At 36.5% G+C, this 23,067-nt stretch overlaps 1 protein-coding gene across 1 annotated transcript; it reads right to left on the bottom strand.

The window, feature by feature from the left end:
- Positions 1 to 470: 470 nt before the first annotated feature.
- On the bottom strand, positions 471 to 20,745 carry LOC121411788 (UBX domain-containing protein 4-like). Its single transcript, XM_041604645.1, is given in 13 exon segments — positions 471 to 1,158; positions 1,918 to 2,159; positions 3,596 to 3,643; positions 3,645 to 3,728; positions 4,902 to 5,004; positions 6,463 to 6,611; positions 6,991 to 7,134; positions 9,853 to 9,969; positions 10,460 to 10,591; positions 10,862 to 10,983; positions 11,508 to 11,536; positions 15,635 to 15,740; positions 20,516 to 20,745. Coding segments are annotated over 13 exon segments (1,506 nt in total). The 5' UTR covers positions 20,598 to 20,745; the 3' UTR covers positions 471 to 1,010.
- Positions 20,746 to 23,067: the final 2,322 nt, after the last annotated feature.

Below are 23,067 nucleotides of genomic sequence, written 5' to 3'. Positions count from 1 at the left end.
CTTGTGTTCTATTATCATCGGCACGATAGAAATTACACAAAATCTTCTATTTCAAGGTATCAAAAGCATTTCTTATTATTTGTTTGTTGGTTGCAGAGTTTTTAGGTTGATAGAAAGGCATCCATGTACATATTTCATCTCTCCTTTATTTTTGTTTTTTTTAATTACATGTCTATAACGTTAACTTATGCCTTTCAACACATTGTCTTTATACATATTTTTTGTAAGTTTCAACTTCATTTAACATGTGCTTACTGTCTTTTTCACTCCCCTTCCAAGCATATTCAATGAATTATAACCATATTGGTTAAAAATTGTGTCTATATTATTGTGCACGTATCCACCAGAGTAAATGCTCAAGGGACCCTAATAAGACCCCGCCTCTGCTTGGCTACTGATTCTGGTGCTCACAGAATTCATGAAATTATCAAATCTTATTGGTACCAATTTCATGGGGAATTCACTTTCTGAAGCGTGTATATATATCAACAATTTTTCTCAATTAAACAGAGTGGAATGGGGTGGTACTTAGTTTTATGACCAGACACCATGTAATCGTTTTGTGTATTCTTCTCCTCACCGCATCTGTATGCATCCTCTAACACAGAGCATCATGCTTATATCGTCATAGGGCTGATTTTTACACTCGATTACATTTGTCATTATGAACAATCAATGTTCACAGACAATGTTTTTTTTGCCCATGAGCTGGTTATTCAAGCAAATAAATCATCGGAAAAAGAGAAACTGTCGGTAAAGAGACAACACTTTCATGACCCTTTCTCTTGGACTCTGGTGTGTTTGATTAAGTGGACATTTAATACATGCATGGCCAGCTGAACTGCAATTTAAGCTCGTTTTGAGATGTGTCATACAGAGAAACTATCATACTGTGAGAGTAAATAGCCTACCCAATATCATCTATTCATTGATGACCAAGGACAGGACACTTTGATATCATTATCATATCGTATAGTCCTAACATCATTTATTATATTTCTACTGTCTGGTTACATTTGTTGGGTAGAGTTTCCATTCCAAGTATTATTTTCATCATCCTCATCTTGCTGAGTGTTTAACCGATGGACGTTGCCCTCCCGTCGAGAAAAATCAGCGCTGTTGCTTCCAGAAGCTGGCGTTCTTCTCCTTGCGTATGAACTGAAAAGAAATTATAAAATGGTAAGACTTGCATCGTTTGTCAATGGAAGTTGGAACATATCATCAGCATTGTATCACACGCATTATTATCATAGAGTTTATGAGAATAAAAGTCTTCTTAATCAAAATGACCATAATAACAAACACATTCATCTTCATCATCATCAGCAGCATCATCTTCAATACTATTATCAATATCTGCATCATAATTGATACAATAATCATAATCATCACAAACATCATCATCAATTCTATATCGTCAGTATCGCCATTATCACCATCATCAACATATCGGCAACATCACCATATCCATTATCACTACCATCATCATTGTCATCAACATCATCAACATCAATATCATCAACATTATCATCATCATCATCCCAGCCATGGCGTAATTTCCTTCAGCAAGAAATTTATCCACACAGTGCTGCACTCGACCCAGGTGAGGTGAATGGGTACCCAGCAGGATTAATTCCTTGAATGCATGAGCGCTGAGAGGCAGCTCGAGCTAAAGCCGGGGTAATAATAATAACAACGCGCCTCGGAATAGAATATTTCTAGATAGATGGCGCTATATAAATGCCTATTTTTTATTATCAACAACATCACCATCATCATCATCACCATCAACATCATCAACATCAAAATCATCTTCATCATCGTCACCATACCCATCATCACTACCATCATCATTATTACCCATCAACATCATTCAAACATCGTTCTTTACGTCCGCAAGCAAGATACAAGATCTACCTTTTCGGTCTAGCCCCTGCACCCCTGCTACTCCTGTCTCCAGCGGGTGACTCCATACCCGAATGGGTCTGTGATGGTGAGGGTGGGGTAGGCTGGGGGCCGGAGGGTGACTCCGAGGAACCAAAGAGGACATTGTAGATGATGTTGTAGATGAAGAGGAATGGAGCTAGGAGCCAGGAGATGATGCCTCCAGCGTTGGATGCGGATACCTGGGACTTGGATGATGTAGGAATTAGCTTTCCCTGGAAATATTGATAAAAACCGGTCATAAAATACTTCATGAATTTCCAAATTTACCAAATTAGCAGGCAGCATAGCATATAAGGATATGCAAATTTAAATAGTTATTTCTAAGGGATGTGAGTAAATCAATTGATATATTTAACCTCTTAGAGGAATATTACAATGCAAACCAGTGGATACAAATACAAACCCATACTAAACACAAATGTATAAAGACAGAAAAATCTGGGGCTATTTTTGTTTTTTGTTTTTTTAAGGGGTTGGTGTTATTCTACAATGAGAAAGCTGATAGATCAATCTTACTTAACAAAATGAAATATTACATATATAAAATGTATTGTATTTTTCAATATCTCTATGTATAAACCAGCTTCAGAAATATAAATGTATATTTATCTATTTATTAAATATTCTCTCAATAATCTTGCTTATCCTTTTAGATATTTCTTTCACTTCAAGAATGATTCATTACATAATATTGGATGGCCTTGAGGTTAATACAAGGAAATATTGGACGAGCTTTGCATAAATATTGGATGAGTCGAAGACGAGTCCAATATTTTGCAAAGCGAGTCTTATTTTTCCTTGTATTGACCGAAAAATGGGACATCCAGTATTATGATTATTATTCATACAGAGAATTTTAGCAAATAATTTTTAACTTACCCTCCCGCCCTGAGACTCTGCTGTATGATGGGGGACCTAAAGCTACGCACTTTGTTTTCAAACAATAAAAACTGTCCCAATTTTAATATTTCAACAAATTATATTTCACTAATTTGTGGCAAACATTCTAAAGATCATTAACCAAGTAGAAAATATCACAAAACTCACTAATACGAAAATCCTGTCGTGTTTTTCGAACACCTCTTGATTTCGCCGCCCGATGTAGAAGGGGTCCTAAAGCTACGCACTCGATTTATCATGCAAAAAAATAGTATTTCCTGTGCCTCAATTTCTAAAATATATTCAAATTATTATAGGATAAAATGAAATTAAAGCGAATATAACTCCAAACTTCCTAACAGTTGTTGGTTTTCTCTGAATTTAGAGATTTATTGCAGCCTCTGTAGAAAATATTTAATAAGAATTGTTCATCACTCTGCAGTCACAGTTCCACACACAGAGTGCGCATTTGCCATTGAAAACTGCATGCGCGCGCGATGAGTGGTGCGTATATAGGGTGCGTAGCTTTAGGTCTGTATGAATAACAATCACTAATATTAGTGTTCTTCAATAAAACCATGATAACAATAAAAGAAACCAAAAAAATGATATAACAAAAATATCAAGTACTATACAACTCACATTGTTGCTGCCAATTTTCAATAGAACAAGGAAAATAATTACTTCTGGACAAAAACTTTCTTCATTCTTCCCTCAAACAACTGCTAATCATTGTAAGACAAATATCACAAGGTAAGAAATCACTTACAGGTAATACAACTATTGCTGCTCTTGGAGCTAAGCCTAGGTCAAGGAAAAGACGTCTGCATGTCATCAGGTCCAAAATTTCTTCTCGGGTACGTGACGGACAGTGTGAATTCAGGCAGGGTTGTCCCAACGTTCTACAAAACAGAGAAATTAGAAATATATATTATTTTGATAATCAGTGGAGAAAAATCATTGGCCTCAACTTACAAAACAAAAGATACTTAAGATGTTGTTTGAAGGTTTGCATGGTGGCATGTACAATTGCTTATGTGGTTTACGGTACACCATGTGGAGTGTTATAGAACAGTGGATAGAAGAAGAGAAGGAAGTGGATAGGCGAGAAAGTGGAGATTTGAGAATAGAGTATTCTTTCTTGAGAATAGTCCTGAAAAGGACTGTAAACCAGAAGGAATGTTGAGTGAGAACAGCTTGAGTAGTAGAGCTGATGAGGAGATGCTGGCTTGCGTCGGCGAGTAGAGATGATGAGTAGTAGAGAGACTTGACGTTTCGGACAGGTTGACTGTCCGTCTTCAGGAGACTCGACGTTTCGGACAGGTTGACTGTCCGTCTTCAGGAGTCTCCTGGAGACGGACAGTCAACCTGTCCGAAACGTCAAGTCTCTCTACTACTCATCATCTCTACTCGCCGACGCAAGCCAGCATCTCCTCATCAGCTCTACTACTCAAGCTGTTCTCACTCAACATTCCTTCTGGTTTACAGTCCTTTTCAGGACTATTCTCAAGAAAGAATACTCTATTCTCAAATCTCCACTTTCTCGCCTATCCACTTCCTTCTCTTCTTCTATCCACTGCTTCTATAACACTCCACATGGTGTACCGTAAACCACATCAGCAAAAGATACTTGGTATATTAGCACAACCATCAAACAGCCATTCATAAAAACAAACATCTCACAAATCTAAATCTAAGTCAGCCAGATTAGTATTCATAATGTGAACTACATAGATAATATGAATAGTTGTGCAGAACAGCCTTGGGACTTGAATATTCTACAGGCATGATGTGGTGTCACTCAGATAAAATCAGATACAGTGACGAGTTTTCAGGTTCAGGGAAGAGGATACTTTTGAGACATTTCAATTGAGGATATGAAGAGCCAGAATTTTTTTTTTGTGATTCAATGTGAATTACCAGGTTATAAAAATTTTAATACAGGTTTTGCTTAGTTACCAAATTTATGGAAATTTATTTCCTTTATATACCAGCTTTAATAATACCTGCAGCACCACATTTGGTGGACAGAGACCTTAAAAGCTAATGACTATGACATCATTTTTCATAACTACCTCTTTTACATAATCTTGGGCTTCTTGAAGGGGTGCCTTGGAATCAAACTGATTGGTCATGGTAGAACCATCTGGGAGCCGGAATTGTATCCTGGCTGTATCACTATACAAAAGAAGAAAATAGAAAATATTAGCAATAAAACACATAAATTGTGAGAAGATTGAATATTATGGCCCGAATTCACAAAGGTGGTTTTGAAAACCCACGGTTGAGTCCATGGTTTATGCAGATTTCCTGTATAAATTACGCTTATTTTACCGCGTATCGGGTGCGTGTATAAAAAAATGTCCAATGCTGATGCGCGCTTATGTCACAGTGCGCCAAATTGACTCCTGTTACCATTGTTCAATTCAATTCAAGTTTATTCAACCATAAAAATGTGTATATACAAATCATACATAATTATGCAAACAAAATATGGCTAGGACCATAAAAAAGCAAACTGCTTGTAGATAATGGCCCCCAAAACAATATCATTGACATAATTTACAATCAGAAACAGAAAACTAAGAAAACACAAATTTTATCAGCAAATATATAAATGTATAAACATACACACATACACGCAGCATCACACACACATACGCACACAAACCCTATTGAGTTTATAGATTTTCCATTTGCCCTACAATATTTTTTTGAAACAGGATACAGTTGAACAATCTTTTAGTGAAGTTTTTTTTATACCGACTAAAGCTAGTGAATTTAAAGAAGAAGAAAGTCTCACTTTCAGAACATAGAAATTATCTTTTTGTCTAGTAGCATAAGAATGAACATTTAAATTGAGTGAAAACATATTGCAATACTTCAATGGAAAAATATTATGTAATTAAACGGATTGATTTTTTCTGTAGGATATATGGCTTTAGAAGGCGTGATTTGTATGCATTACCCCAAATACAATTACAATAATTCAGATGTGGCAAGATAAGGCTACTATAAAGGATATTTAAAATATTAGAAGGTAATATGAATTTCAATTTATATAAGAAATTGAAATTCATATTACCTTCTAATATTTTAAATATCCTTTACAGTAGCCTTATCTTGTTAGATACACTATTTTATTCATGAGTCCACTGTTTGAAGAGTGGACTCATTATTCAAAACAGTGGACTCATTAATAAAATAGCGTGGATAACCACGGCAACAGGCGTCCATTTGGCGCACTGTGGCAAAAGCGTGCATCAGCATTGGACATTTTCATCATACGCGGTAAAATAAGCGTAATTTTATACAGGAAATCTGCATAAACCATGGATAAAGAGAAAAGACAATGATCAGAAGGGTTGAGTAAACAGAACTCACAGAATATCACAGAAGAAACAATATTTCTAAATAATATAAAATATCTACATAAAAACACAAATAGAGTGAGAGAATGAAAGTTAATATGCATTGCACATCTTTTGACATAAACCATCTAACCTTAAGTGATAACCTAAATCTTGGGTATATAAATATAAGAAAGAACAAAAGAGGAAGAAGCAAAGAAAGAAAAGGAAAGAAAGAGATATGATAAGAGAGAGAGAATGGCAGGTGTGAAGAAACAAAACTTACAGCTTGGCAGCTTCCTGCCTGGCCTGTGTTGCTTTCAATGTTTCTTCTTTTTCTTTCTGAGCTTGCATCTTCTTCTGTTCTCTCTGCTCTTTCTCTGATCTGAATCGAACCTCTTTTTCTGCCTTATCCCTGGCTAGCTGCTGAAGAACCTATTCCATATTAGAGAGAAAATGATAAGTCAATTACCTTGCGAAAACAGACCACAGTGACACTAAAATCAGAAAATGCTTGGGTAGTAAATAGGTAATTGTATTTCTTTTCATGAAAACTGGTGCTGCTGAAGAAGCCTTTATCATCATAACCATGAATATCATGATTATTATGCTTATCACAATTATGATTATTGGCACATGATTATTATGAATATTATGATTATTACAAATAATACAATTATTATGATTGCATTATTACTATGATTATCACTATGAAATCATTACTAAGAACCGTTCATATAAAGGAACCTTTCATAGAAACGTGCATAAACTCATATTCATCAGAACACATAAAAATTGAGTATTTTCTTTTTACCTTCTCTCTTGCTAATTTGTCATCAAGACGTTGTTTGCGGAGATCATCTGCTACTTGCTTGGCCTGTAGTTCAGATCGATGCTGATCAGCTTTTTGAATTTCTTGACCTACTTTACGCCGTTCAAGCTCCTTTTGCTTCTCTGCCTAAATGTAAAAAGGGTTAGGAATATTTGTTATTTATCTTATTCTTTCTATTATAGACCTCCTTGGCAATATGCATCAGAATGCAGTGACAGCACTTAAAGGTATTGTTTAACTTTGTGAGCAGCCAATTTAAAAAATTCTCAAACCAAGATGAAACATGTGTACACGTGCATGTATTAGATCTAACAAACCCTGAAAACAACCATTGTGAATGAAAAGCTAAAACTACAAGGCAAACCCTGATTTTGTAAATAGCCGTCTTATAGACACCTAAATACTACACATAAGTGTATGGGATGAAATTAAGATGGTGTTTCCGGTCACTTTATATTTACATTTTTTAAGCACTAAATAATTATTTTTAACAAAATTTTTTCTGGGCTTCATTTTTGTAACATATCACAGACACAGGTGACAAGTGTGACCTTCTAGCTCAGATTTTTTAAAAGTCAAACCAATGTTAACCAATCACTTTAACTGTATATTACTCTTGCAAGATTTCTTACTTGCAAGGTCGAAAGTACACGTAACACAATGACACAATTTTTCAATTTGATTAAGTAAAAAATAATAAGATTAAGTGAAAATTAGACCAACTGGGTATTAGCCTAAATGAGAATTAGACTAAGTGGGTATTAGACCAAGTGCAGTGTAGACCAAACTACAATTAGACCAACTTGATAGTAGACCAAATAGGTTCAGCCCATGTGGTATAAGACTATCTGATAGTAAATAAAGAGGCTTTAATAGGAGAAATTATAATTTGTAAACAAATTTTCTGCATTACTTCTATGTCCACGGCGGACTGCAAGAGGATCGAGGGTATTTTAATTCCAGTTCATCGTGACTTGGCCGTGACCAGAATAGCCTGGTGGTTAAGTCGCTGACCGGCAAGCAGCAGATGGCAGGTTCGAATCCCACCGGTTCCAATTTTGTCTGACTTTTATGATTTCCAATACAGAACGAGCATGCAAACTTAACACACAGAAGTAATGCCAAAAATTTGTTAACAAAAAAAAAAAGATTCTGAGAAGTAGAATAACTGCTTGTAGACCCGGACCCCGTCTTACAAAGAGTTGCGATTGATCCAATTAATCGTAACTCTATGGAAATCCATCAGTGTCATAATTTTTTCTACAGGAAATTTGCAAAATGTCCTTTGTAAACAAAGGAAAACACACCAAATTGTCAAAAAATCAATGACTTTATGGATTTACATTCATATCTATAATTTTTTTTTAACAAACAGCATTTCATATTTGACTTTGCTGGCTTTCCATAGTTGCGATTGATCGGATCAATCGCAACTCTTTGTAAGATGGGCCCCAGGTGACTATATGACCATCTGCACTGAAGAGAGGTCTGGGGCGAAATTCTGAACATTGTCTTTTCTCCATATTCATCTTTTCTCAGAGATATGACAAAATCAATATTCTGGTGGATGTCATAACTTTTGTCACAAATTTTGTCTCTTCTCTTTAGCGCACACCAAAAATATGCGGCTTTAAATAAGCATAATTCTTTCATACAAAAGTTGTGACATGAAAGAACTTGTCAGACGTTTTATCCGACAAGTCCTGTTTTATCTGACAGTTACCATAGTAACAGTGCCTCTCGGCCAATCAGAATCAAAGAAAGTTGTCAGACCTGACAACTTGTCGGACAAAAATGTTGATGAAACACTCCCCTGATATCCTTCCAACCGAATGTCAAGCATATAATGATATTATTTAGATTTAGTTTACTCATCGTCCATGACAATTAGTTAGGCCCTACATATTAATTCTTCCCTTTTTTCTCTGTTCTCCTTCTTTTTCCATTTTCTCTTTTGAAATCCTTCACAGCTCCCTGTCTCTCTTTGTAATTAAGCGCATCAATATACACGTAGTTGCGCGATACCAGCAACTGTATTGGGGATACGCCCTACCTGCCACAGGGCCTCCCTATTGGCTAAAAGGGCTCCCACTGGGATCTAACAATAATTTTGATTGGTTTGCTTCCGAAAAGATGGGCGGAAACTTAGGGAGATATGACAGGGAAAAGACAGTGTTCAGAATACCGATTTGTGACAATCATGGCGGTGTCACATCTCGGAGAGAAATTACAAAATTTATGACAAAGTTATGACAGTGTTCCAGAATACCACCCCTGGTTTTCATCTGCTTTTTTTGTTTTTATGTAGGATCTTGCATTTTTCCCCCCTTTTAATTTTTGTTAACCAATGCAGCAATTTGTATAATAATAATTTTGTGCCTTCTTAATGTCAATTTGAATTCAATCACCTGAAATTTATTTAGAGTTATTTTACTAGCTACACAAATTACACAACTTAGTTCCTGATCTGAATTAAGGTAAAAAATATGAACAAACTCCAACTGCAGAGCGTTGTGGCCCAATGGATTAGTCTTCTGACTTTGAACCAGAGGGTCGTGGGTTCGAATCCCAGCCATGGCATAACTTCCTTCAGCAAGAAATTCATCCACATTGTGCTGCACTCAACCCAGGTGAAATGAATGGGTACCCGGCAAGAATTCATTCCTTGAAATGCCATCGCGCTGTACAAGGCTGCGGGGCTAAAGCCAGGGTAATAATATCCAAGTCCTTTGGAAGTGCATAGGGATGTTATGACAAAATGTGAGATGCGCTATACAAGCACTGCGTTATTTTTTATAATTAACCCGGCTCATCTCTTGAGTTTTCTTTCCGTCATCTTGTTACCTCTTTTCTCTGCTGTTCCTTCTTCCGATGAACCTCCTCCATCTTCTGTCTCATCCTGGCTGCTCTCTCTTGAGCACTCTCCTTCTGAGCTCCGGATGAGGAGGATGTAGATGGCACCTGATGACGGAGAATACAAAAGAATATGTTATACCTAACATTGGCTAAGCATCAAGTGCTTTCCTTCTCTTCTTTTTACCCATCATTTCAGGACAACTTATTGACCAGTGCGCCATTTCATAAAGCTGATCGTTAGTTAAGAGGGACTTTAAGGACTTGTGATCCTTTCTTGTGGTAAATGATATTGACCTTGAATGTTCATTGGTGATTATTTAGAGCGTAAGAATAGTTCACCAGTCGCTCTTAAGAATAGCTTTATGAAACACCTACCAGGATTGGGTGAAAGTAATCATATATGAAGATGACATGGCATTGAACTGCTCAGTGACAGAAAACTATATTCATGATTACCAATATCATACAAATATAAGTAGGTTAAAGATAAAGAATATATGCAATAGCTACTTGCATCTATGAAATGGCATCAGTTGCTTAAAGAGTGGGTACCAAAAGTGCATTATAAAGGTAAACAAAGAATTGTGTAACATACCTCTGGTTGGCTGCTCTGTTGCACAGGAGTTGCTGACGGCTGTGGTACTGGTGGTGGAGTGGCTGCAGCAACTTGTGGAGCAGCTGCAGGTTGCTCAGGGGGTGTCGATGCAGACTGATTCTGTTTGACAGTCTGTAACATACAATCATCAATGAAGAAAATATTCTCTTCAAACAGTTTAGGAAGTTACAGCAATATCTTGCTATATGTATGACTTACAATAACAATATGAAGTTAAAAAAAAATCATTAATGCCTGTGAAAGATCATTTCAGTATAGTAAGAACATGAACTATTCTGGATATACAAAAATGTTGTTTTCTCCTGAAATAAGTTTTCCCTTTCTGTGTTAACATTGAATTGATTACTGACCCAGGCAACAACAATATCGTTTGAGCATTACCTCATAGACTTTCTTGATTTTCTGCACCAAGTCTGGAGCTGAAGCAAATCCTCCAATGCTCTCGATCAAGACTCCAGTCTCACCCGAAATTAGATACACACAAGGAACGCAAATAACAGGGTCTAAATGAATGACAGTTAAGGATTATCATCTTCAAAGTGGCAATATACATGTATGAGACTTCTGATCACAACAATGTCATCTGGTCAAATTTCTATACACTGTGCAGGTTTGGGGTAGAAGCATGAGCCTCCAGAAAAACTAAAGGGTTTCGATCAGTTATAATAATAATGATAATAATACTGTCATATTTTTACCCGGGGTAGCCACTTCAGTTCTGAAAACTGTTCTACCAGCGGGCCCTGCTTAATATGATAATGTTATTATTACCCCGGCTTTAGCACTGCTACGTTGATCGGGTGCTCGAGCATTCAAAGAATTTCTTTATTATCTTTCACATGTTATTCAGAAAATATATATATTTAAGAGGACAATTCCAAATTTGTAAACTGGAATGAATGTGATACAAATTTCCTGATGAATTGTAATAAAATGAGGTATTGACTTCCAACATTACAATAGGTAGATTAATTGCAAATTTTACTACAGGTCAACATAAAAGTACAGATGATAAATCAAAGGATACAATATACAGAAAACTGCTTGCACTCCTCACTGCAAAGAAAACAAGAGAGAGATGTATGTTTAACATAAAATAGAAACATTACTTCATTACAACCATGCCTGGCAACAATTAGGGGAGAGAAAAAAAATGAGAAAGGTTTAAAAGGTATTAAAATCCATTTGCATCATTTTGGAGACGTGATTGAATCTTGCAAGGATCATCGTCATTGGGCTTTGTAACTTTCATGAGAGAAAGGAGTTACCAACCAGACTAAGTTGTACATTACAAGGAAGTGACACTACATCTAGACGTTACTGCTTGTAAGCGATGTCACGATACCCCTTTCCGAGACCAACCATTAAAAAGATTTTTGTCGATAGGGCTTTCCATAGATTAACCACAGAATGAGACCATGTTTTCAGTCAAAACCAGATTTCATGATACAGGCATAATACTGGATGGGGACAACATCTCCCAACCCTGTTACAGGTGAAAAATCAATTTCACATCCCAGAGATACATATAGTGTGAGATGTAGAACCTAAAAAAAAGTCCAGTTGACACGTTTTTACCCAGTACATACAACCTAATCTACCTGGATGATTGAGAACATTCTTAGACATGGTCTAAATTTTTGCTATTAGTGTTAAGGGGTGTTGCAAGAAAATATTTGCAATCAATCACAAATATTCTGTTGCAAATTTGCAATGAATAAGTGAGTTTTAGCTGTAGTCAGAGATGCCAACCTCTTGACACAAAAAATCAGACTGAATATCCTGAAAAATCATATTTTTTAGTGAAAAATCAGATTTTCACAAAAACTCAATATGACCAGTGCAAGCCTTGAATTAAGCAGCTGCAGGCGGGGGCAATTTAAAAAAAAATTGCCCCGGTCGCGAGCGTTTTACAGGAACCGGGGGGCAATTTTCTGGAACAAGGGGATTAAAAAAAAAAGAATATAACTGTGAACCAACCTCCAAATTTGTTTATAGTAAGCGCAGCTCCGGCAATTTTCAATTAGTACAGAAATAGCATGCTAAGTAATAGGCTTATTCAAACAACTAAGAAATCAGATTTAAATGTTTAAGTGTGTTTTGACACCCTCACTCCACATCCCCTTTACATGGGCTTATATTTACTTTTCATCTTTAATGAACCACAAACAATGAACCCCCCCAAAAAAAAAATCTAAATAAATGAATAAAATAAACATATAAAAAATAGAGAATTCAGATCAAATAATAAATTTACAAAAAAAATTTAAGGTTTTTTTTCATGGTTAGAATCACGGGTGTGGGTGAGTGTTTGTGTATGATTGTGACTGTGAGGTGCACTTGGATTGCATATAAATTATGTTCAAGAAATGAAGAAATTAAATCAATATCTAACTCAGTCTATTCAAATTCCAGCACATAGCCACAGCCCACAGGCTACATGTAAATTTTTAAATGTACATGTATTGTAGGTTCATGTTCAAGTTTTTCACAAGTTATTTGAAAAAGCAGATCTTCACAGAAAATGCCTTTCATTCTGGGAGTCTAAATTCTGTAACAAGTGGAATGCCTCTGGCCGTCTCACCTTCATCACGCGGTTCAATATAGCAGCAGTGCTGACTTTGAATCTCGCACAAGATGTTCAGTGATACATGGTTACTCTTTTGTCCACTTTTTATGAACTAGACCAATAAATTTACAGAGATATGATGGTTATTCAACAAAAAAACCCAACATGGCCAAAGTTCATTGACCTTACATGACCTTTGCCCTTAATCGTGTGACCTGAAACTCGCACAGGATGTTCAGTGATACTTGATTACTCTTATGTACAAGTTTCATGAATCAGATCCATAAACTTTCAAAGTTATGATGGTAATTCAACAGATACACCCAATTTGGCCAAAGTTCATTGACCTTTGACCTTGGTCATGTGACCTGAAACGCGCACAGGATGTTCAGTGATACTTGATTACTCTAATGTCCAAGTTTAATGAACTAGACCAATAAACTTTCAAAGTTATGATGGTAATTCAACAGATACCCCCGATTCGGCCAAAGTTCATTGACCCTAAATGACCTTTGACCTTAATCATGAGACCTGAAACTTGCACAAAATGTTCAGTGATGCTTGATTACTATTATGTCCAAGTTTCATGAATCAGATCCATAAACTTTCAAAGTTATGATGGGAATTCAACAGATATCCCCAATTCGGCCAAAGTTCATTGACCCTAAATGACCTTTGACCTTGGTCATGTGACATGAAACTCTAATAGGATGTTCAGTAATACTTGATTAACCTTATGGCCAAGTTTATTAACTAGGTCCATATACTTTCTAAGTTATGACGTCATTTCAAAAACTTAACCTCGGGTTAAGATTTGATGTTGACGCCGCCGCCGCCGTCGGAAAAGCGGCGCCTATGGTCTCACTCTGCTTCGCAGGTGAGACAAAATGTATTCATTAATAACTTAAATATTCATCACAATGAAGAAATCATGAAGTTTTTTTTACAGTTTTCAAAAATTAACATGAAATCTAAACTCTATCTGAAACAGAAAATCACCATCACTTAGGCCATTACTGATAGAATTCTCACCCAGAGCTCTGGCAGAGAATATGAGCTCAAACTGGCTAGCTAACAGCATCCAAGTACCACACTCGCGTGCACGGCGTCCTCCTATTTTTTTTTAGATGGAGCCTTGTTTGATGATTTATTGTCTGATATTTACCCCTCACCAAGAAAGAAATTAAAAAGCTATAATTCACAACTATTGACTTTGGATTAATAAGGCTCCGATTTGACAAGCAAAGTCGGCGACTGTGAGGATACAAGACTCGCATATCCTGTGTTGTGAACGGGGATTTATCTCCTGTGCAATTCAAATTACTATATCACAGAATTGTGATATCCTGACTGGAAATGTGTGCATTAGAAATTGCACATGGTGAAGTTGGGAAAAACTGTTACCGCTATTGGAAGCACGCGCGTACATGAAACACGCACTTGGCAATTTGAAACTGTGCTTATCGTAAATTGAAAGTTACTTGATTTTGGCTTTTCAGATATTTAAATTACATGTATGATATGGCTTCACTGCTCACTCACGGGCGGGCGCATACATACACAACACATGGGACAAAAACAGGACTATGACAGAAAGTCGGGAAATCGTATTTTTGATGGCCAAAATCGTACTGTCGTATTTTACTTGTTTTATCGTACTAAATACGATAAAATCGTACTGGTTGGCATCTCTGTGTAGTAAATCAGATTACACTACTTGTTGCAAGGAGCAGTTCAGCTATCAATCACAAATTTACATTTAATTACAAGAGATACGATTGATTTAGGCACCGAAAATAGACTTGCGATTGATTGCAACTTTCTTGCAACGCCCAATTAGAGTATTTTTAATGGTCTCCTGATTGGTTCATGTGTTTGGATGTAACCTACTTTCCTTCCATGAAATCTCTGTCTTACGTATAAATATATACAAGTCTTACATATAAATATATATATATATTGACACACTGCATGTAAGATCTTCATGAATCATTTGTCTCAGTTTTCTAATTCTCATGAAAACTTGTCATGATCTCAAATCACTAATGACTCGGGCAATTCACAAAGTGAAGTGAGAATGAAGAAAAATAAGCATCAAATGTACAAAAAAGGTTGGTTATTTCACAGGAATCGCCCCATTTCAAAACGTAAATCAGGGCTACATAACTTTTCTGAAGCACTTGCCCAGTTGGGCAAGTAAATTTTTAAATAGTTGGAATATACTTGCCCAAAAATCTATTTCACTTACCCCCAAAATCCTTGAAAAAATATTTTACCTCTTCAAAACAAAGTTTTGCGGTTTTATAAACCATTGACCCTTTTCTCTCTTTTGACATGAACTGATCTACCTTGTTATTGCATTCATTTTTCCAGAGAGATTTTATCTTACCTGCCATGACCAAAATTGGGGTCAATATCATACCATCGACCCTAATTTTGGTCATTCTACTGTAAGAATTTTGCTTGCCCAATTTGGGCAAGTAGTTTTGGTCTTCAGTTCAAAATACTTGCCAGACTCTAACTTTTACTTGCCTCAGGCAATCGGGCAAGTGCTTATGTAGCACCCTGCGTAAACTGATTCCTACCTATCTGCTTGGAACCGCATGACAACAATCCCCGATTCTTGGCAAGTTTTGTTGACTGCATCTTCCTCCCAAGTAGCATCCATCTTCTGGGAATCCTCATTTGACCCTGGTAAATACAAATGAAAAAAAGTTTGGTACTAATATGAAAACCATATTAAAGGACAAGTCCACCCCAACAAAAGGTTGATTTGAATAAAAAGAGAAAAATCCAACAAGAATAACACTGAAAATTTCATCAAAATCGGATGTAAAATAAGAAAGTTAAGACATTTTAAAGTTTTGCTCATTTTTCACAAAAACAGTGATATGCACAACTCAGTGTCATGCAAATTAGTCAGTCAATGATGTCCATCACTCACTATTTCTTTTGCTTTTTATTGTTTGAATTATACAATATTTCATTTTTTACAGATTTGACAATAATAACCAAGCTGACTGAACCATATATTCTTAAACAATGCTGATTCCACATGTTCAGGGAGGAATTAATCATTGATTCACTGACTTGACAATGAGGAGAAAATTAGAATATTTCATATGTAATAAAATACAAAAGAAATAGTGAGTGGATGACGTCATCAGTTTCCTCATTTGCATACCAACCAGGATGTGCATATAACTGTTTCGTAAAATTACGCGAAACTTTAAAATGTCATAACTTTTTTATTTTACATCCAATTTTGATGAAATTTTCAGCATTATTTTTGTTGGATTTTTCTCTTTCTATTCAAATTAATTATTTTTCATTTTAAATACAGAAAGACAATATGTAGGCCTACTGTTGGGGAAAGTGATGCAACAAACTATCATTACCGAGGTTACTTTTAGGAACAGTGAGAAAAATTCACCCATGAGAGACAAACGATTGTGCCATAAGGCCAACATCCCCAACCAGACAACTGAAACAATGCCCTTACTCAGCAAATTGATATGTCCGACATGTACCCTGCTGATGAACATTACCAATACTTGACAAGTGGATACCATGCGACCAAAAAAACATGTAAAAAGGATGTCTTTTTCAAGATAGGACACGTTGTCGTTACATACGTAACGTAATAAGGTGTCAAAAACACTTTAAAAAATGGAAAAAAAAAGGTATCTATTTTGCTAGGAAAGCTACGTGTTTACGGTCAAATTCTCAAGGGTATAAAAAAGACTAAAATGTTTTATAAAGGATGAACTTTTTGCCCCGTCAATGCTACGTGTTTAGAGTCCGATTTGTTTGAGGTGTGGGCGGTTGGGCCGTCTACCAATGATGTAGGTAAAACCAACGACCAACGTCCATGACATAACTAAAATACATGTATCGCTGTACTTATTTAGGGGTTTAATTCAGGGAACACTTGCCAAGGGTATTGTTTTGATTCCAATACCTGTTAAGGTAGGGTTTAAGTCAACCCAAGTGCTAAAATGTCCCGCTTCAACCATTGAACTGAAAATACGTATTTCTAGTTCAGTGGTTGAAGCGGGACATTTTAGCACTTTTTAATCTAGCACCGCTCATGATTATGCGTCACGTAACTAGGTTGCATTAACAAAGGATCAAAGATGGCGATGACAACAAATGTGAGTAAACTCTCTTCTACATGTACTTTTATTTTTTTATCGCATTTTGGCGATATTTTGTAACCATAACTATCCATTTTTTGCCAAACGCTGCCAACCGATATTTTTACCCATGTACAGAAGTGTTAACCTCAGATTCTAAACATAACTAGCAGTTTGGTGCATTTTTATAGTTGCCTTTTCCCTTGGTGCGTGGGAGCCATATATTCGAGCGCCAGGCGTTAGGGGAGTAACCCAACGTAGAGTAGATGACTTTACTCCCCCACGCCTCCAGGCTAGGCTCATGGTGGCTGCACGATATAGATAGCGAGCCATCTGTGTACGAGAAGAAATCTTTAAAAAGTTAAAAATGTTAAAAAACTCCTCGAAACAGACGGCTGCCAGCTGCCTGGTTATAGGTATGTGACAAAAAAAATGAAAATCCTCAAATCTCAATGAATTTTGTATCATTTGAAAGCCCTTAAAAAGACCTTTCAAATGATACCAAGAACTCAAATTTTCATCAAGAAATTATAAAGTTATTCCAGTTTAAGTCGCGCATATTTATCCAAATTTGTGGTCATTGTCTTAATGTAAAGTCAATGGAGTGCATAACCGATTTTTGTGACCATTTTGTGACCATTTTGAACCCAAGTCTTCAACGGGCTCTAACTTCTTTGTTTTTGAGCCCTTTGAAGTAATTTAGGTATCAATGGAAAGGTGAAAGAAAACTCAATTGATGTGTAATCATTTCACTTGGTAATTTTTCTTCTTATTATGTGTAAAATAATTTTTTTTAATTAATTCTAATTAATTATGCAAATTACAATTACTCGCCTCTTTTTTTTGCCAAATGAAGGTGATAATGAGAGATAATTTGTATATAATTTAGTTGGCATCAAAACAGCATCATGTAGATAATTTCCTAAATGAATTTGTTTAAAGTATTGTTTTTGTAATTTCTAATGTATTTCTTTGTTTTTCTGATATAAATTACAATTAGCTCTTTTTCAACTTTAGTATTGTGTACATGTATGTATGGGGTCTTTTTTTACAAATGAAAAATATCATTCCTTTTGTACATGTACTTTGTATGGTATAAAAATACAAGTGTGCTTTTCTGATGTATTTGATTGTTTCACCAATTCTTTATGTATTTTATTGTTTCAACAATTTGTTTATAGATGGATAATGTAGCTTTCATTTTGGAGACCGTGGGCATTCGATTACAATTTTTTTTAGGAAGGATGAGCAGCAGAGTCTGAGGGTGTAAAGATGTAGCATTGCATGTAATTCAAGTATCAAGAAGGAAACATAAAAATTAAGCTTTAATATATGCATTTCTTAGATATGTATGATTACAACAAAGGCCATGTTCGAGCACTCCTTTTTTAATGAAAAATAAGTTCATATTCTAGCATGAAATCACTGCACATAAATAAAGCTCTGAACAGCAACAAAAACAGGCATCAAAGCTCCAACACTCAAAACAAGAGAACAAAAGTGACACAAAAACTTATACAAATCCCATCCCCATTTCAACTTATGAACACACCCCCCCCCCCTGCACCCTTCTTGAAAAAAAAAAAAAAAATTATAAAAAATAGAAAAAAATGAATAACACAATAGAGCCATGTGGAAGTGAAATATTTCCTCTGAGAGTGAAAAATTAAACAAATTTTTTGCATTTTAATCATGGGCGGAAATTGGCCCCAAAGGTAGGGGGACGCTGGCATCGGCGGCGAAAGCCAACAATTTTAGGGGGACCACCAAATTATTTTGATAATCAAAAAAATACACCAAAGGTTATCAACCAAAAATTATAGGGGGACGCAGAAAACTAAATTTGACAAGCAAAAAAAAAAAAGAAAAGAAAAAAAAAAAGGTTATAAAAAAAAAAAATTGAGGTGGGGGAATCGTCCCCCACCTGAAATTAAGGGCGGGGGGGTACACTTCCCCCAGCTTTCGCCGCCTATGGATGCTGGCAACTCTGACAAGTTAAAAAAAAAAGTTTATCCCCAAACTGTTGTAAGGTCATTTTAACCCCAAAAAGTTTGACCAAAAAAGAAAAAAAGAAAGAAAAAAAAAATGTATTATTGTTACATGTCCCCCTATTATTTTGGGTAGGGGGACGTGTCCCCCTGGGATTTCCACCCATGAATTTAATTTTAGAAAAGTCAACATTGATATTCCACTGTCAAAAGCAAATCCAGTTTCCAAATGAAACGATAATCAACCACCTAGACTCTTGACTTGAGTCACATAACCTTGGGATGATAAAATCTTTCTGTGACAAAAGTATGTATTAAAATCAATATCAGAATAATTATCTACGGTATAATGACAGAGATTTCCCAAAAAAGGCACAACATAATCATCAAGTAAGCAATTTACGATCTAGTTCAATCCAGCATGAACGACTCACTATCGACCGCTCCCATCACCCTGCCAACCGCAGGCGCATCGGGCAGCTCGACTGCCGAGAGACCGGCTGTGACAAGGGTAGCTGGCATCTCTTATATCTGGACTGCGCAACGTCAGAATCGCGTAAGTTTGGATTTTTTGATAATTCAAATATATTTCCAGTCAAATTGTATACCTAATCGGATTCTTGTTTTACTTACCATAAAAAAATTTCGAACATTTACGCGTCCAAAAATTTGATGAACTTTCAAGCTCCGATATCCACACTTTACAGGCGAGTATCCACATTGAAACTTATATGTACAGAAAGAGCACATCTTCAGCTGTCTGATAAAAGGCACGAGATTGCACCTACAATGTGCGCATGCGCATTAAACCCCATTTTCAATGAGCCGCCCAGACAGAGGCGATGCCACTCGCAGCAAAACCCGCGCGAAAACCGTGCCACCAAAACCAGCGCTCGCGATGCCCCGTATTCGCACATAGCTACTGGTTAGACCCTACGGCTACGGTATTTTAATTTATATGACAACCATTCAAGAAATCTAGTTTTCTTTATTTGTTTGAAGTTTGAGTTCGACTTTCATTCAGATTCAGTTTCAAATCAAATTTATTTACCAACCATGTACATGTTTACCAAAGTCATGCCAATTTGCAATGCAGTTGTTCATTGGCTGTTCATTTTAATTTCATCTACACATTTTGTAAAATAATAAGAATGAAATAATACAGGGCACAATTTGGAATGCCCACAATTTCGCCCCCCCATGCCATGCACAGCCACAGCGCAATACCGCCGTGCATGCCCAGGAGTTGGCGACACCGTCACCGGGTAGCTCCGGGTAGCTCACGGGTTGCAACCCCCGCATGCAGGGATGACATTGCGAAAACAACACTGCGCGAGTTTACCTCGAATGTATACCATAAATACACTTTTCTGCTGCCTGGCCTGAGCGATAGCACTAGAAATCTGTCCTTCAAACCACTTCATTGTAGTTTCCACTCCTCTTCGTGCCTGAGAAAAGTTAGAATAATGTTCACTACTTGAAATATAAGAAATAACCTCGGAAATTCTCTCCAAAAATTCAACAACTGAAAATTCACGACACGTAAATGTTAGGCGTTTTTCAGCCGTTTATAACGTATTAATTTTCTGATTCGACGATCAGCTAACTTAGTGTACACCCCACCCACGGGGGCACCTCCCCTTACCCCTTCTTTCAGATTCTCATATCTCATACATTGATTTCCGTCCGGGAACTTTCAAAGTTGAGGATGCATGTTGAGCCGGGGAATTTGGTTCCAGGTTTTGGTTTCTTGAGCAAATTTAATTAATGGAAAAAAATAATTGAAATTCAATGCATGAGTGAACATATATAATATATTGCAATTTAGTGCAGCATTTTAACTCATTCATGTGGATCCCATCAGCAGTCATTTTAGGGGTCGAAATAAGGACTTATGTGGGTCAATTAAGTTGATGGCATGAGTGAACTATGACCTCTACTGGCCTGGAGTGAACATGAAATTGATATGAAAATTCAATTTTAGTGTCGGATTTTAACTTTATCATGAGGATCTCATGCCACAGTGTGTTCGTGAGAGCGGCGTACGTGACTGAGAATGTGATAGTATTATGTTGCATGCAACTAATGCAAGGGAAAAGATATAAGACTTATTGGTTAAACGGACATTCTAAATCTTCGTGTTTAAGTTATACAAATTCAAATTCAAACTCCCACCTCCACCCCCCCCCCCCTCCCTCCCCTTCCTTCCCCTCTCCTCACTCTCTGTCTCAGTTCTTGGCTGGTGTTCAAAACTTTACTGCTAAATGACCGATGGTTGCTGGGTCATTTTTTTTTATATTGATCGATGATTACTGAGAAGTTCAGTGATGATCTTATGAAATAATTTTTTGAAAAAGTTGAATGATGAGTGAATGTTTGATCCGATTGATTGTTGAAGATGCCCTAATTTCAGAAGAAAAGGCTCGTTTCTCTCAACAGGAAGGGAGGGGAAGGAATTAAGGTGGGGGGGGGCTAAATATTCTGTTGATCCTTATCCCATCAACTTACTTCGGTCATCCACTGTGAACTCACGGAGATCCACATGATAAAGTTAAAATGCGCACCGTAAACTTGCAATTCATATTCACTCCTGCATTAAATTTTAATTAAGTAATTGATGAAATTTGCTCAATAACCAAAACTGATCACGACACCCTCAACTGATCACAACACCCTCAACTTTGCAAGTTGCAAAGGATTCGAATTTCAAAAACTGAAATGAATTGGAAGGCTAATTCAATTCCCAGCCTTTAATCCCCAGGACCAAAATCCAATTGAAACCAGTTGGATTTCCAACTGGTTTCAATTGGTTTCAATTGGTTTCAACTGGTTTCAATTGGTTTTAACTGGAATTTAACAATTTCCAGTTGAAACCAATTGAAACCAGTTGGGCAACTGGAAATCGTAACTGGAACCAGTTGGGTAACTGGATATGACTTCCAACTGGAAATGATTTCTAACTGGATCCAGTTGGGTAACTGGAAATCCTAACTGGAACCAGTTGGGCAACTGGAAATCCTAACTGGAACCAGTTGGGCAACTGGAAATCCTAACTGGAACCAGTTGGGTAACTGGATATGACTTCCAACTGGAAATGATTTCTAACTGGAACCAGTTGGGCAACTGGAAATCCTAACTGGAACCAGTTGGGTAACTGGAAATAACTTCCATCTGGAAATGATTTTTAACTGGAACCAGTTGGGTAACTGGAAATCCTAGATGGAACCAATTGGGTAACTGGAGATGATTTCTAACTGGAAAGATGGGTAACTGGAAATGAATTCTAATTGGAACCAGTTGGGTAACTGGAAATCCTAACTGGATCCAGTTGGGTAACTGGAAATGATTTCCAATTGGAAATTTTCCAGTTGCCCAACTGGATCCAATTGAAACCAGTTAATTTGCATATTTCTGCCAGTGTGCACAGATTAATGTTTTATGAGATTCATCATAATTTACAATGTATCTATTTAATTTTTTTCAATTTGAAGTACCACACTTTTTTCAGATAAGTGTTTAGAATACTTAGCAATGAAAGCCATGTTCATAAATATAATAGATTATAATTAAAACAGATTAAAAGATAATTAGTACACCACTAACTGTTACCAAATTACATTAAATAAAAATACATATATTTGAAGATCTCCCCTACAATTATACACATATGAAAGTCTGTATTTTATCGATGCCCTTTACATTGGTATTAATAGACAAATAACACTGCTTCTGTGTTGGCATGAGCAATAGTTAGTGCAAATGCTAATTAATTTGTAACTAATTAAGTTCATTCCAACTGGAAGTTCCAATTGGATCCAGTTGGAAACCAATTGGTTTCAACTGGTTCCAGTTGAAACCAGTTGCCTCCAACTGGTTCCAGTTGAAACCAGTTGC

Source organism: Lytechinus variegatus, chromosome 3 (assembly GCF_018143015.1).
Source record: "Lytechinus variegatus isolate NC3 chromosome 3, Lvar_3.0, whole genome shotgun sequence".
In the NCBI taxonomy this organism is placed as follows: Eukaryota; Metazoa; Echinodermata; class Echinoidea; order Temnopleuroida; family Toxopneustidae; genus Lytechinus; species Lytechinus variegatus.
The sequence above is the reverse complement of the archived record's forward strand: the minus strand, read 5'-3'. Positions and strand labels throughout refer to the sequence as shown.